Raw genomic sequence first — 16089 nt, forward strand, 5'->3', positions numbered from 1 at the left:
CTGTTTTTCCATAGTGCCCGCAGGCAGACAACAAACCGACCACCGCCAGCAGGAGGAAGACCCAAACCCCAGCCCAAACCCAAGCCTCAGGTACCACAGTGCAGAGCCCTGTATGCATACGATGCTCAGGACACTGATGAACTCAGCTTTAATGCCAATGACACCATAGACATCATCAAAGAAGGTAAATACTGGGAAAACTGACATGATTCCCTATTTAAATAATGTTTTGTTTACCTTTCCTCAGCCTTATTATTCATATTGAGACCAATGTGTTAGTATGAGAAAACTTTGCAGATATGTTTCCATGCTAAAATAGACTACTATTTTAGCACTAGTGTGTTATACAGTTAAATCATTCATACATAGTTCCTACAAAGATTACATATAAAGAACAGAATTAACTAGGATGAACAAGATTCCCAATCATGATGTCCCAAACAAGATGTCCCAATCATTAACTACTAAGATTGAATTTCCAAAACAAGAAAGTTTTGAGCGCTTTTTTAAAAATCATAAGCGCACAGAAGCAGCTTAATAAGGAGTGGAAATAGCAGCATACAATCTTTTAAAGGAGGCAGAAAACGGCTCCATATGGCGTGCAGCACACCACGCAGCAAATCTGGTCCATTTCTGGGAATAGCATTGCCTTCCGAGAGGCCTCGAATCCAGCACGGAAAGCAATGTTACTTACCGTAACAGTTGTTATCCAGGGACAGCAGGCAGCTATTCTCACTAGTGGGTGATGTCATCCGACAGAGCTTGAAGAAACTCAGAAGTTTCGAGATGCCCGCACCACGCATGCGCCAGTGCCTTCCCACCCGATGGTCCGGGCGTGTCTCCTCAGTTCAGGTAGCTAGCAGAGAAGCCAACCCAGGGGAGGTGGGTGGGACGTGAGAATAGCTGCCTGCTGTCCCTGGATAACAACTGTTACGGTAAGTAACATTGCTTTATCCCCAGGACAAGCAGGCAGGTATTCTCACTAGTGGGAATACAAGCTAACCTCAATGGGACGGTGGGAGAGTTGGCAATTTAGGAGAATAAATTCTGTAACACTGTTTGGCCAAACTGTCCATCCTGTCTGGAGAAAGTATCCAGACAATAATGAGAGGTGAACGTATGAACCGAGGACCAAGTGGCAGCCTTACAAATCTCCTCAATCGGTGTCGATCTGAGGAAGGCTACCGAGGCTGCCATTGCTCTGACCTTATGGGCTGTGACCTTACAGGGAAGGGGTAATCCAGCCCCCTCCGCCGGGCCAGTCAAAAAGACGGCGGCTGCTTAGGCGCAGCAGGGTTCTGGGGCTTAGGAGGAGCCCTCTGCTGCTGTGGACGCTGAGGAGGTGGGCAAGAAAACGCCAGCGTGGACTTCTGCAGATACCGCTGGGGAGGCAGCCTGTAGGACTTCAGCGGAGCGGGCTTCGCCTTAGCCCGGACCAAGGAAGCAAAGGAGCGTTTGTGTTCGGAGAGGCGTTTTGTGGCAGCCTTGATGGAATCATTGAACAGCTCATTCCCCAAGCACGGAAGATTGGCCAACCGGTCCTGCAAGTTGGGGTCCATGTCGACAATGTGGAGCCACGCCAGGTGACGCATGGCCACCGCGAAGGCCAAGACCCTGGATGACAATTCAAACGCATCATAGGAGGCCTGGAACATGTACAGCCGAAGCTGCGAAAGCGTATCCACAAGCCTGCAAAACTCCGCCCAGCGCTTGGTAGGCAAATAGTCCTCGAAAGACAGAAGGGACTTGATACACCATTTGAGATAGGACGTAAAGGTAAAGTTGTAATTCAGAACTCTATTTGCCATCATGGAGTTCAGATACAGGCGTCTCCCAAACTTATCCATAGTCCTGCCCTCCCGGCCCGGGGGACAGCGGCATACACCTTGTGAGACCCGCCTCGGAGGAGAGTCCCGGGGCCGCTTCGCCAGACGCCTCGACCGATGCTTCGATCGAGGTCAGCCCGCAGGCGAGGTTTGCCTCGATGGAAGAGGCGAAGAGTCAGAGGACAGATGCAGGACTTTACCCTTGGAACCCTTGACGCGATGCTCAGGCTGGTCCGCAAGGGCGAGGTCGGAGCAAGCTGAGCCAAAGCAGAGGAGAGCTCCGAGGAGATAATTGCCTTCAGCACCTCCTCGAACATCGGCACCGTGACCATGGGAGGCCGGGCCGGCTCAGCAGTGCGTTCCACCGAGGGCGACCTCGAAGAAGAGTATTCCCGTATGGTGGAAGCATGCTTGGAAGGCTTGGAGAGTGGTCTCTTCGAGGCCGGCAGGACTACACTCACCGCTTAGATGGCCAGAGACTCCGAGGAAGGCTTCTTCGGTAGCTGACCTGAACCTGAAGGAGGAAGAGGAGACTTACTCGGAGCCGAGGTCATCGAGGTCGAGGCCCCCGAGGTCGAGGGGGATTTCCCCGGAGCCAAGGTCTTCGAGGCCGATGTCGAGACCAAGGCCGAGGTCGAAGCAGGAGCAGCCTCCATGGTGAAGAGCTCCGCAGTCCTGGCCCTGCGTCGCCGAAGAGCCCTAGGTTGGAGTGTAGCACAATGGGGACAGGAGTCCGTCGGGTGATCAGCAGTAATGGAGATGATCTAACCGCACTGGGAGCACTTTTTAAACTCAGTAAGGGGCCAGGACATAAGGCAGTCAAGCGGCCGCAGGCACGCTAGGCCAAGTGGCCATGGCGAACCGGGAGCCCCCGGTCACCGAAGCGAGAAGAAAAAAATGCACGAGCAAGAAGAAAAACAAATCTAACAAAGTGCACAGTGACTCCCGAATAAAATAAAAAAGCCACGGTGCTAGAAAGGCACTTAGAGAAACGCAGAGAAGAGAGACAGGGCTTTCTGGCTCCACGGAAAACTAAGAACTGAACAAGAACTGAAGATCACGAGGAGGGGATTCGCCCTCTAGTGGAGCAGGAAGGCACATGCATGCGTGGGCAGCACTAGCAAACTTTGAGATCTTCAATCAAGTTTGCTTGAAAAGCTGTATTGCAAGACCTCGCTCATTTAGAACTCTTACATTGTCAGAAAGAGAAGAACCAGTTGTGATGTGTGTATACTGTAGGTACTTGTATTGCAAGGCATTGCTTGTATATCAAGTTAAAATTTAATCAAATGTTTTGCTTATCTTGCAAAACACTTGCAAACCAAGTTACTTGCAATCCAAGGTTTTACTACAGTTATTTCATTTAGGCAGATTTGTTCCATATTACTTAACAGTTGAACAGTAAGCCACAATTCTAGAAACTCAAAAAGCAAATGCAATTCTTGTCCTGCATGGGGATTGGTTTACCTTCCAGCTCAACTTTTAATAAATCATACAGTTTAGACAATTTTCCTAGCAAGATTTAACTAACTTTGTAGGGGCGAGAGGTTTTTTAATTTGGTGCAGAAACACGAGTCCAGCCAGTTAAAATAGCTGGTGTGTTTCTGACTCAGTGAGGGAGCAAATTGCATATTAATGTATTTTCCCTATAAGAACAAACTAGATAAATAGATATTAATAAGCTATTATAAAGTATTAACGGAATGTTTCTTTGAACAGATCAGTCAGGATGGTGGACAGGCCGATTACGAGGAAAGCAAGGGTTATTTCCAAACAACTATGTAACCAAGATATAAAAGGACAAGGAACAGTACCAACAGAACCTGGCAGCTCCTTCCAACCTCCACCTGCCAAAGATGCAGGTCCTTTGAGCTACCCATAATTCTTAGCAGCATCTTCACCATTGAGACATCCTCTGCCTATGCCAAAAGTCATCTTCTGGTGAATTCTCTAAAGGCATATCTGCAGGTCTAGACTGGAAATATGACCAAGGGCATAAAAAAAAAAGCACTGAAGCAAGAATTTATTTATTGTATTTAAGCCTGTTTTGTAGCCAAGTGAATAAACTCTCTGATCTTTGTGATATCTCTAAAGCTCCAATCTGCTTTAGCACTCTGGAATTAGGAAGTTCTGAAGGTTTGTAAGTGCCTTTTGCTGAGCAAAACAGAGCAGTTTTTTTTTTAATGCTATGAAGCCAGTTCTATGCACTGTTACTCCCATGTACGTTATTCAGGGGAATCTATTCATATGCTGCTATGTGTCACTCAAAGATGTAGGAGTTTTCCTTTTTTGGCAAATCATCAAAAGATGTGGTGATACAATATATTTAATATTTGTGTACAGATTTAATGGAGTTGGGCTTACTGTTTGTCAGAAAGATACAAGGCACTGCAAAGTACTATATACCATGTACAGAAATCTTCTCCAGGATTTATATTTAGAATATGGCTGGCCCATGTTGATATAATGTGTAACGTTGGACTTGTTAGAGCTCATCTTTGTGTCTAACTGTAAAGAGCAGATCATATGCCATAAGTATGAAATTCTAATATGATAGCAACATATTAGAATGTATGATGTAGTATTCCACTGTGCCTGTTCTTAAGATATTTCTAATAAGATTATGCTTGGTACTTAAAACAATGCACTTACGGTCACTTGTATAAAACGAGTTTTAGTATTTAGCCCCTTTTCCAGCAATTTAAAATCTGGTGGTTTACAATAAAACTACTGTAGCTATTGCTTACTACTTCCTGCCCTTCCATAAATAAAAGTCTAGGAACTACATGAGACTGGTGTTGAGCAATACAAAAAGTAGTTTGTTTGCTGGAGGTGTTAATGTTATGAACCAGCTTCTGTTTAGGTAGCTGAAGCAAATGCCAATGGTATAGATTTTACAAAGTTATAATATCCTAAGAAAAACTCTTAAGCTGTTCTAAAAAGTGGTCTGTGGTATCAGGCAGGTAAGACTCTCCACAGACTGAGGCTACTTCTTAAGCAAGTAACAAAAACCAAAACAAAAAACAAACAAACACATTTCCTATTGCTTCCCATGTCCCAATTAACACATGGCCATTGCTCCGAGTGCACCTTATGGACACCTATTTACTAGTCAGTTAGCACATAATGAAGCAGCTGTGGTAACCAGTTACTGTTGAACACATCTACTCTCCACCCATACACACTCCCAAATGTGAAAAATTTTCCTAATTTTTAGCATGTGAGTAGTATGGGCTAAACACAAAACTACCACAAAACACAAAACTTCCAAGTATGCCTTGTGGTAGTAGATTTTAACCTGCAGTAAGCACATAACAGTTTCCTATGGCATAATAAAAGCCTTAAAAAGTGATATGACCGTGAATGCCGCTTTTTTATTTATTTATTTTTTTAAGTGTTTTGGTTTTATGATTTCTCCTTCAGAGGCAGGTAGAATCAAGTCATATTGACCCATAAGGATTTTACTAAACAGTAGTAACCATACATGCAAACAGTAGGAACAAGATACATCACTTGTGGCATGTGTTTGGTGGGTGTTTTTACTTCAGTGTTGCAGTTTATGAAAGGTTTATTAAAACCCAACATTCAGCCAGAGTGACCAGTATTTCAACAGCAGCTGCCAACTGAATTGAAACTAAATATTCAGTGGCAGATCATGGCCATTATCCTGAACACAGATATTCAGCCTAACCTTTGCTGTCCTTTCTAATTGGATAACCAATTGACAATGAGGGGGAAGCTGATAATCACCCAGGTGCAGATGATTCAGCATGACGTATCCTTGAAGGATATTATTGAAAAAGGATTTTAGGGCATCCCAACAGAGGTTTCAATAATGGTGAAAAAGCTAGTACTTAAAAGGAAGACAGAGTAAAGAAGTACCAGCAGACAAACTGGAAATGGTTTGCCAAAGTTAAGCCAACAGACATTGCTTGCATACTAAAAAGGCTAGCAAAGAAACACTGCTATCTCAGTCTCTGTCCAACTAACCTAGTAGACCACACCACTACCAAATTTATATACTAGCCAACTGATCTCACCAAACTATGCCTGATGGAAGAGATCTACCCCACAACACTGTTGGCCATCTCCCCGCCACCCATCCTCAAGGCAACAGGACTTGACCCAAGCAAAGCAGAGAATTACTCACCTATAGCTGGGAATATCATGGCCAGCCAAGCTGACAGAATTCAGCATCAATGTACACCTATCTGAATTCCTCCACCAGATGGCTTCCATAACACTCAATACAGCTTCAGACCACAACACAGCACTGAAAGCACAGTTACTTACCGTAACAGGTGTTATCCAGGGACAGCAGGAAGCTATTCTCACATATGGGTGACGTCATCCGACGGAGCCCTGATGCAGACGCCTCACAAGCAGACTTGCTTGAAGAAACTAGAAGTTTTGAGTCGCCCGCACCGCGCATGTGCGAATGCCTTCCCGCCCAGCACAGGGCACGTCTCCTCAGTTTAGATAGCTAGCAGAGAAGCCAACCAGGGGAGGTGGGTGAGTTGTGAGAATAGCTGCCTGAGGAAATCTACTGAAGCTGCCATTGCTCTGACTTTATGGGCTGTGACTTTACTGTGAAGTGGTAATCCAGCCTGGGCATAGCAGAATGAGATACAAGCCGCCATCCAGTTGGAGATGATGCGCTTAGAAATTGGATGTCCCAACTTATTGGGGTTGAAAGAAACAAAAAGTTGAGGAGCAGTTGTGTGGTTTAGTGCGTTCCAAGTAGAAGGCCAAAGCACGTTTACAGTCCAGAGTATGAAGAGCTGATTCTCCATGGTGAAAATGAGGCTTAGGAAAAAATACTGGAAGGACGATGGATTGGTTTAGATGAAATTCTGAGACCACTTTAGGTAGGAATTTCGGATGAGTACGAAGAACCACTTTGTCATTATGGAACACCGTGAATGGTGGGTCAGTGACTAAAGCTTGCAGCTCACTGACTTGTCGAGCAGAAGTGAGAGCAATGAGAAATACCACTTTCCAAGTGAGATACTTTAGATGAGCCTTATCCATTGGTTCAAATGGAGGCTTCATGAGTTGAGTAAGGACAACATTGAAGTCCCAAACCACAGGAGGCGGTTTGAGAGGAGGTTTGACACTGAAAAGTCCTTTCATGAATCTGGAAACCACCGGATGAGCAGAGAGGGGTTTCCCTTCAATAGGCTGGTGGAAAGCCACAATTGCACCGAGATGGACTCGTATAGATGTAGACTTGAGGCCAGAATTGGATAAGTGCAACAGGTAGTCCAAAACAGAAGATAAGGAGGAATGCTGAGGCTCCTTATGATGATTAACACACCATGAAGAATATCTAGTCCATTTTTGGTGATAGCATTGTAGAAAGCATTGTAGCATTTGGTGAAAGCGTTGTAAGCTTTCTAGAAGCTTCTAAAATGTCCCGTACATTTTAGAAAACTGAAGAGGGGTTATGTTGAGAGGTACCAGGCTGTCAGGTGTAGAGACTACAGGTTGGGATGAAGCAGAGATCCTTGACTCTGTGTAAGCAGAGAAGGAAAAACTGGTAGAAGGTATAGCTCCCTGCTGCTGAGCTGAAGTAGAAGGCAGTACCAGGGTTGTCTTGGCCACCGAGGAGCGATTAGAATCATGGTGGCATGATCGGTCTTCAATTTGACCAGAGTCTTGAGAATGAGAGGGAATGGAGGAAATGCATAAAGGAAAAGATTTGTCCATTCCATAAGAAAAGCATCTGCCTCGAGGCGGTGAGGAGAGTATATCCTGGAGCAGAATTGATGCCGTTTGTGATTGTGGGGAGCTGCAAAGAGGTCCATCTGTGGAGTGCCCCACTGTGAAAAAATGTGGTGAAGAGGCGAGGAATGGAGAGTCCATTCGTGAGGTTGCAGGAGACGACTCAAGTTGTCTGCCAAGCAATTCTTCGCCCCTTGAATGTAGACAGCTTTGAGGAAGGTGTTGTGGCAGATTGCCCAGTCCCAAACTTCCAGAGCTTCTTGACAAAGGGACCCTGTCCCTCCCTGCTTGTTGACATAATACATGGTGACCTGGTTGTCCATGCAGGCAAGGACTACTGTGTCGTGAAGTAGATGTTGAAAAGCATGGAGAGCTCCGAGTTCCAACTGATTGATATGACACCGACGATCCGTACTGGTCCAGAGGCCTTGAGTACGGAGACCATCGAGATGAGCACCCCAAGCGTAGGTTGAGGATCTTCTGATGAGGTGTTTGAAAAAGCAAGCCTCTGGAAAGATTGGAAGAAAGCATCCACCAACGGAGAGACTGCTTCAAAGAAGGAGTGACTAATGTGGTGAGAAAGAGGATCACAAACCTGTGTCCATTGAGAGGCCAGGGTCTACTGAGGAATTCTGAGGTGAAGTCTGAGGGTCACATGTACTGTGGAGGCCATGTGACCCAGAAGTACCATCATGTGTCTCGCTGAGAAGGACGAGCGGGAAGACACAGTGTGACAGAGTTGAAGAAGAGCTTCCAGACGTTGTTGCGGAAGAAATGCTCTGAGTTGGACAGTGTCCAGAACAGCGCCAATGAATTGTAGATTCTGTGAGGGCTGAAGTTGGGATTTGGGAAAGTTGATTTTGAATCCCAAACTTCGTAAGAACCATGTAGTCCTTTGGGTCGCTACAATAACCCCTTCAGATGTGGAATCTTTGATGAGCCAGTCATCGAGGTAAGGAAATATCTGAAGACCATGATTTCTTAGAGCTGCTGCTACCACTACAAGGCACTTGGTGAACACTCTGGGAGACGAGGCCAGGCCAAATGGCAGAACTCTGTATTGATAATGCAGATGCCCCACCTGAAATCTGACGTATTGACGGGAGGCTGGATGAATGGGAAAGCAATGTTACTTACCGTAACAGTTGTTATCCAGGGACAGCAGGCAGCTATTCTCACTAATGGGTGACGTGATCCAAGGGAGCCCCGATGCGGATGCCTCACAAGCATTTTTGCTTGAAGAAACACGAAGTTTCAAGTCGCCCGCACTGCGCATGCGCGAGTGCCTTCCCGCCCAGACCAGGGTGCGTCTCCTCAGTTCAGATAGCTAGCAGAGAAGCCAACCAAGGTGGGTGGGACATGAGAATAGCTGCCTGCTGTCCCTGGATAACAACTGTTACGGTAAGTAACATTGCTTTATCCCAGGACAAGCAGGTAGGTATTCTCACTAATGGGTGACCTCCAAGCTAACCACAATGATCCCATTGTGGTTAGCTTGGAGATCACCCATTAGTGAGAATACCTGCCTGCTTGTCCTGGGATAAAGCAATGTGGGAGAGTTGGCAACTTAGGAGAATAAATTTTGTAATACTGTTTGGCCAAACTGTCCATCCCGTCTGGAGAAAGTATCCAGACAGTAATGAGAAGTGAAGGTGGGAACCAAGGACCAAGTGGCAGCCTTACAAATCTCCTCAATCGGTGTCGATCTGAGGAAGGCTACAGAAGCTGCCATTGCTCTGACCTTATGGGCTGTGACTTTACTGTGTAGGGGTAATCCAGCCTTGGCATAGCAGAAGGAGATACAAGCCGCCATCCAGTTGGAGATGGTACGCTTAGAGATGGGTCGTCCCAACTTGTTCGGATCAAAGGAGATGAAAATTTGAGGAGCAGTTCTATGTGGCTTGGTTTGTTCCAGGTAGAAAGCCAAAGCACGTTTACAGTACAGAGTATGAAGAGCTGATTCTCCAGGATGAGAATGAGGCTTTGTAAAAAACACAGGAAGAACAATGGATTGATTCAGATGAAATTCCGAGACCACTTTGGGGAGGAATTTAGGATGAGTGCGAAGGACCACCTTGTCATGGTGGAACACTGTGAAAGGTGGATCCGCAAACAATGCTTGAAGCTCACTAACTCAACGAGCAGAAGTGAGGCCAATGAGAAACACCACTTTCCAAGTGAGATACTTCAGATGAGCCTTTCATAAGCTGAGAAAGAACAACATTGAGGTCCCAAACCACTGGGGGCGGTTTGAGGGGAGGATTGACATGGAAGAGTCCTTTCATGAATCTGGAAACCACCGGATGAGCAGAAAGAGGTTTCCTTGAAGAGGCTGATGGAAAGCAGCAATTGCACTAAGATAGACTCGTATCGATGTAGGCTTGAGGCCAGAATGAGAAAGGTGCAAAAGATAATCCAAAACTGAAGATAAGGAGGAGTGTTGTGGCTCATGATGATGAGAAAAACACCAAGCAGAAAATCTAGTCCACTTTTAATGGTAGCATTGTCTAGTAGCGGGCTTCCTTGAAGCTTCCAGGACATTTCTCACAGATTGAGAAAACTGGAGAGGGGTTATGTTGAGAGGAACCAAGCTGTCAGATGTAGAGACTGCAGGTTGGGATGAAGTAGAGATTCCTGATGCTGTGTAAGCAGCTATGGAAACACTGGTAGAAAAAAGGGCTCCCTGTTGCTGAGTTGAAGTAGAAGGGAGTACCAAGGTTGCCTGGGCCACCGTGGAGCAATCAGAATCATGGTGGCATGTGCTGTCTTGAGTTTGACTAGGGTCTTCTGAATGAGAGGAAATGGAGGAAACGCATATAGAAAGAGATTCGTCCAGTCCAGAAGAAAAGCATCTGCCTCGAGGCGGTGAGGTGTGTAGATCCTGGAGCAGAACTGAGGCAGTTTGAAGTTGTGGGGGGCTGCAAAGATCTGAGGTGTTCCCCACTGAGAAAAGATGTGATGAACGGGCATTGAGTGGAGGGTCCACTCGTGAGGTTGCAGCAGACGACTCAAGTTGTCCGCCAAGGCATTGTCTGCCCCCTGAATGTAGACAGCTTTGAGGAAGGTGTTGTGGCAAATCGCCCAATCCCAAACTTTCAGAGCTTCCTGACAGAGGGAGGCCGATCCCGTGCCTCCCTGCTTGTTGACATAATATATGGCGACTTGGTTGTCCGTGCGAATGAGGACCACTTTGTCTTGAAGCAGGTGCTGGAAAGTGTTGAGAGCATTGAAAATCGCCCCGAGTTTCAGGAGATTGATGTGGCACTGGCGGTCCGTGCTGGTCCAATAACCCTGAGTGCGGAGACCATCCAGATGAGCCCCCCAATCATAAGTGTACGAGTCGGTCGTGAGGACTTTCAGATGGGGGGGCGTCTGAAACAGCAAACCTCTGGATAGATTGGAGGATAGCATCCACCAGCGAAGAGACTATTGCAGAGCAGGAGTGACCTGGATGTGTCGGGACAGAGGGTCGGATATCTGCGTCCACTGAGATGCCAGGGTCCACTGGGGAATCCTGAGGTGAAGTCTGGCAAAAGGAGTCATGTGAACTGTAGAGGCCATGTGGCCCAGGAGAACCATCATGTGTCTCACTGAGATGGACGGACAAGAGGACACCAAGTGGCAAAGATGGAGGAGAGCTTCCAGACATTCAGGAGGGACGAACGCTCTGAGTTGGGTAGTATCCAGAACAGCTCCAATGAAGGGAAGAGTAGAGAATGACACGGTGACAAAATTCATCACTGTTCCCGTCCCCGCGGATAACCACGGGAAATAAAGCACAGTTACTTACCGTAACAGGTGTTATCCAGGGACAGCAGGCAGATATTTTCACATGTGGGCGACGTCATCTACGGAGCCCTCGCGCGGACAGCTTTTCAAGCAAACTTGATTGAAGTTTCAAGTTTGCTACACTGCACCATGCATGTGCATGCCTTCTCGCCCACTAGAGGGCGCATCCCACCTCGTGGTCCTCAGTTCCTTAACTAGCAAAGAAGCCATCCCCGGGGAGGTGGGCGGGTTGTGAGAATATCTGCCTGCTGTCCCTGGATAACACCTGTTACGGTAAGTAACTGTGCTTTATCCCAGGACAAGCAGGCAGCATATTCTCACATGTGGGTGACCTCCAAGCCAACCAAAAAAGGGCAGGTGGGAGGATGGCAATTTAGGAAAAAAGATTTCGTAACACCGACTGGCCGAACCGGCCGTCGCTTCTGGACAAAGTGTCCAGACAGTAGTGGGAGGTGAACCGAAGACCAAGTGGCAGCTTTACATATGTCCTCCATAGGAGTAGAACGAAGGAAAGCAACTGAAGCTGCCATCGCCCGGACCTTATGCCCCGTGACTCGACCCGGGAGTGTAAGACCAGCCTGAGCGTAGCAAAAAGAAATACAAGCAGCCAACCAGTTGGACAAGGTGCGCTTGGAAATAGGGTGTCCTAAACGATTAGGATCAAAGGACAAAAACAATTGAGGAACCTTCCGATGAGACCTGGTACGTTGGAGATAAAATGCCAACGCCCTCTTACAGTCCCTCCCTGGGTCCGCAGACCATCCAGGTGGGCCCTCTACGCGTACTCGGAGGAGTCCGTGGTCAGAACTTTGCGATGAGGAGGGACGAGAAAGAGCAAACCTCCGGAAAGATTCAAAGAGTCGGTCCACCAACGGAGTGAACGTCTCAAAGAAGGAGTCACGGTTATGCGACGAGAGACAGGATCGCACTCCTGGCGCCACTGAGAGGCCAGAGTCCACTGAGGGATTCTCAGGTGCAGTCTGGCGAATGGAGTGACGTGGACTGTAGACGCCATGTGGCCCAGAAGCATCATCATGCGCTGAGCCGACACCACAGATAAAGGAAGGATCAGACGGGCCAACCGTACCAAAGCCTCCAGACGAGGAGGCGGTAGGAATGAACGGAGGCGAACAGTGTCCAGCACTGCGCCGATGAACTGAAGTGACTGGGCCGGGGACAACTGTGACTTTGGAAAATTTACTTCGAACCCCAGTCGCTGAAGGAAGATAATAGACTGTCGGGTCGCTGAGATAACCCCCTCCCTGGTTGGGGCTTTGATCAGCCAATCGTCCAGGTATGGGAAGACCTGAAGCCCCCGAGATCTCAGGGCTGCAGCGACCACCACCATACACTTCGTGAAGACTCGAGGGGACGAAGCCAGGCCGAAGGGGAGGACCCGGTACTGTAGGTGTAGCTCGCCCACCTGGAACCGTAAGAATTTGCGGAAGGCGGGATGCACCGGAACATGGGTGTACGCTTCCTTCAGGTCCAGGGAGCACATCCAGTCCCCTTCCTCCAAGAGAGGATACAAAACCGGAAGTGACAACATCCGGAACTTCTCCCGGACCAGGAACTTGTTGAGCTTCCTGAGGTCTAGAATGGGGCGCAAGTCCCCTGTCTTTTTTGGGACCAAAAAGTAACGGGAGTAAAACCCCCGCCCCTGCTGGTCGAGGGGTACATGTTCCACCGCCCGAAGCCCTGGCCTCCTCCAGGAGGACGGGGAGCTGGGCCCGATCGTATGGACGAGCCCCGGGTGGCTGTTCCGGTGGCATAGCGCAGAAATTGAGAGAGTAGCCCTCGTCAGTCTTCACCAGAGAGGACACATCCAATATCCCAGAACCCGAGGTGATTATAAACGGAGAACACGACGAAAGGCTGGTACAACTAGAGGTAAGCAAAGAGGATGTCCTCAGACAGATAGACAGACTAAAGAGCGACAAATCACCAGGCCCGGACGGCATCCACCCAAGGGTACTAAAAGAACTGAGAAACGAAATAGCAGAGACACTTCGCCAAATATGTAACCTCTCCCTAAAAACTGGGGAGATTCCAGAGGACTGGAAAATAGCAAATGTCACGCCCATCTTTAAGAAGGGCTCAAGGGGTGACCCGGGAAACTACAGGCCTGTGAGCTTGACCTCGGTTCCTGGAAAGATGCTGGAAGCAATGGTAAAGGACACAATCTGCGAACACATAGAAAACAATGGACAACTGAAGGCGAGCCAGCATGGCTTCTGCAAGGGAAGGTCATGCCTCACGAACTTGCTGTACTTCTTTGAGGGAATAAACAGTCAGATGGATAAGGGTGAATCCATAGACATCATTTACCTTGACTTCCAAAAAGCCTTCGACAAGGTACCACATGAACGGCTACTTAAAAAACTGTGGAACCACGGTGTGCAAGGGGATATCTACCGATGGATCAAACACTGGCTAGCGGGCAGGAAACAGAGGGTTGGAGTCAAGGGCCAATACTCAGATTGGCAATGGGTCACGAGCGGAGTTCCGCAGGGGTCGGTGCTGGGACCTCTACTATTCAATATATTTATTAACGATCTGGAAACGGGGACAAAATGTGAGGTTATCAAATTTGCTGATGACACCAAACTCTGCAGCAGGGTTAAAAACACGAAAGACTGTGAAGACCTACAAAAGGACCTAACGAGACTGGAAGACTGGGCAAAAAAGTGGCAAATGAGTTTTAACGTGGAGAAATGCAAGATCATGCATGTAGGGAAAAAGAACCCGATGTTCAACTACAAAATGGGGGGAACACTGCTAGGGGTGAGTAACCTGGAAAGGGACTTGGGGGTGATGGTCGACTCATCACTGAAACCATCAGCGCAATGTGCGACAGCCTCAAAGAAAGCAAACAGAATGCTGGGCATCATCAAAAAGGGTATCACAACCCGGACGAAGGAAGTCATCATGCCGCTGTATCGCGCAATGGTGCGCCCGCACCTGGAGTACTGTGTTCAATACTGGTCGCCGTACCTCAAGAAGGACATGGTGGTACTCGAGGGAGTGCAGAGGAGGGCGACTAAGCTGATAAAAGGTATGGAAAATTTTCCATACGCTGACAGGTTAAAAATGCTGGGGCTGTTCTCCCTGGAGAAGAGGAGACTTAGAGGGGACATGATAGAAACCTTCAAAATCCTTAAGGGCATAGAGAGAGTAAATAAGGACAGATTCTTCAAACTGAGGGGAGCCACAAGCACTAGGGGTCACTCAGAGAAATTGAAAGGGGACAGGTTTAGAACAAATGCTAGAAAGTTCTTTTTTACGCAGAGGGTGGTGGACACATGGAACGCGCTTCCGGAGGAAGTGATAGGCCAGAACTCTGTACAGGGGTTCAAGAAGGGTTTGGATAGGTTCCTGGAGGATAAAGGGATAGAGGGGTACAGATAGAACTTGAGGTAGGTTATAAAAGTGGTCAGAAACCACTTCACAGGTCGCAGACCTGATGGGCCGCCGCGGGAGCGGACCGCTGGGCGAGATGGACCTCGGTCTGACCCAGTGGAGGCAACTTCTTATGTTCTTATGGAGCACCCAGGCGTCGGATGTTATCTCGGTCCAAGCCACATGAAAGGACCGGAGTCGCCCCCCTATTGGTAGGGGTTCCGGCATGAACGCGGAGGGGAACCCGCCCCATCCGCACAGACTGTCAAAAAGCGGCGCAGGCTTGGACGCGCTCTGCGGCTGAGGCTTAGATTGTCCGCCCCTCCCCTGATGAGGTGGACGCCGAGGTGGAGGCCTAGAAAAGGCCGGCGGCGTCTTTTGAGGGTAACGCCTCGGAGGTGGCCTGAAAGGCTTTTGCGGTGTGGCCCGAGGTTTCGGTCGGACCAAGGAGGCCAAAGAGCGTTCCTGCTCAGACAACCGCTTGGTCGCCGCCTCTAGAGATTCATCGAAAAGTTCGGACCCCACGCAAGGGAGATCCGCCAAACGCTCCTGCAGGTTAGGGTCCATGTCGAGGGTGCGCAGCCACGCCAGCCGGCGCATCGCTACCGCAAAGGCCGACACCCTCGAGACAAGTTCAAATGCATCGTACACCGCACAAGGTTGGACATGAACTTGTCAAACCCATCCCTACGGGATATCAGTAGGTCCTCCCTGTACTGAGGGAGGTCCTTCACCATGCCCCTTAAGTATGATGAGAACGTAAAGGCATAGTTAAGAACCCTGGTTGCCATGAGGGAATTCGCATAGAGGCGACGACCAAATTTGTCGAGGGTCCGACCTTCCCTACCGGGCGGAACCGCCACAGAAACCCTGGAGGGTTGTGTCTTCTTCAGGGCCGACTCGACCAGCAAGGACTGGTGAGATAGTTGGACCTTATCGAACCCCTTAGGTGGGATTGTCCTATACTTGTTCTCCATCTTGGACGGCACCGCTGTGACTGTAAGAGGTGAAGTCAGATTTTTAAGGAAGGTCTGCAGAAGGACCCTATTCAAAGGAAGCCTAGGTGTTTCCCTCGGGGGAGCGGGAAGGTCCTGCTCCTCGAGGAACTCCTTAGTGTATTAGGATCCCGCCATGAGGTCCAGACCCAAAGCACGTGCCATGTCCTGAACAAAAGTGGTGAAGGAGGACGGTCTGGCGGGTGGCGAGGGGGTTCTCGACCTCTCCGCCGAACAGAAGGGGGAAGCCTCATGGGAATAGTGCGGCTCCCTACCGGACCCCGAGCCCCAAGAGGCCCTATCCAACGGTCTCGAGGGGGTCGGGGACCGACCGCATCTCGAAGACCCTCTGGGAG

General features: G+C 48.6%; 1 protein-coding gene across 1 annotated transcript in view; it reads left to right on the forward strand.

The window, feature by feature from the left end:
- Positions 1-6123, forward strand: part of MYO1E (myosin IE) — a 395564-nt gene extending 389441 nt beyond the window's left edge. The window contains 2 exon segments of the mRNA XM_033920720.1: positions 15-184; positions 3546-6123. Of these exon segments, the coding sequence (XP_033776611.1) occupies positions 15-184; positions 3546-3622 (247 nt within the window). The 3' untranslated portion in view covers positions 3623-6123.
- Positions 6124-16089: the final 9966 nt, after the last annotated feature.

The sequence above is a fragment of the Geotrypetes seraphini genome, chromosome 14 (assembly GCF_902459505.1).
Source record: "Geotrypetes seraphini chromosome 14, aGeoSer1.1, whole genome shotgun sequence".
NCBI classification, from domain to species: domain Eukaryota; kingdom Metazoa; phylum Chordata; class Amphibia; order Gymnophiona; family Dermophiidae; genus Geotrypetes; species Geotrypetes seraphini.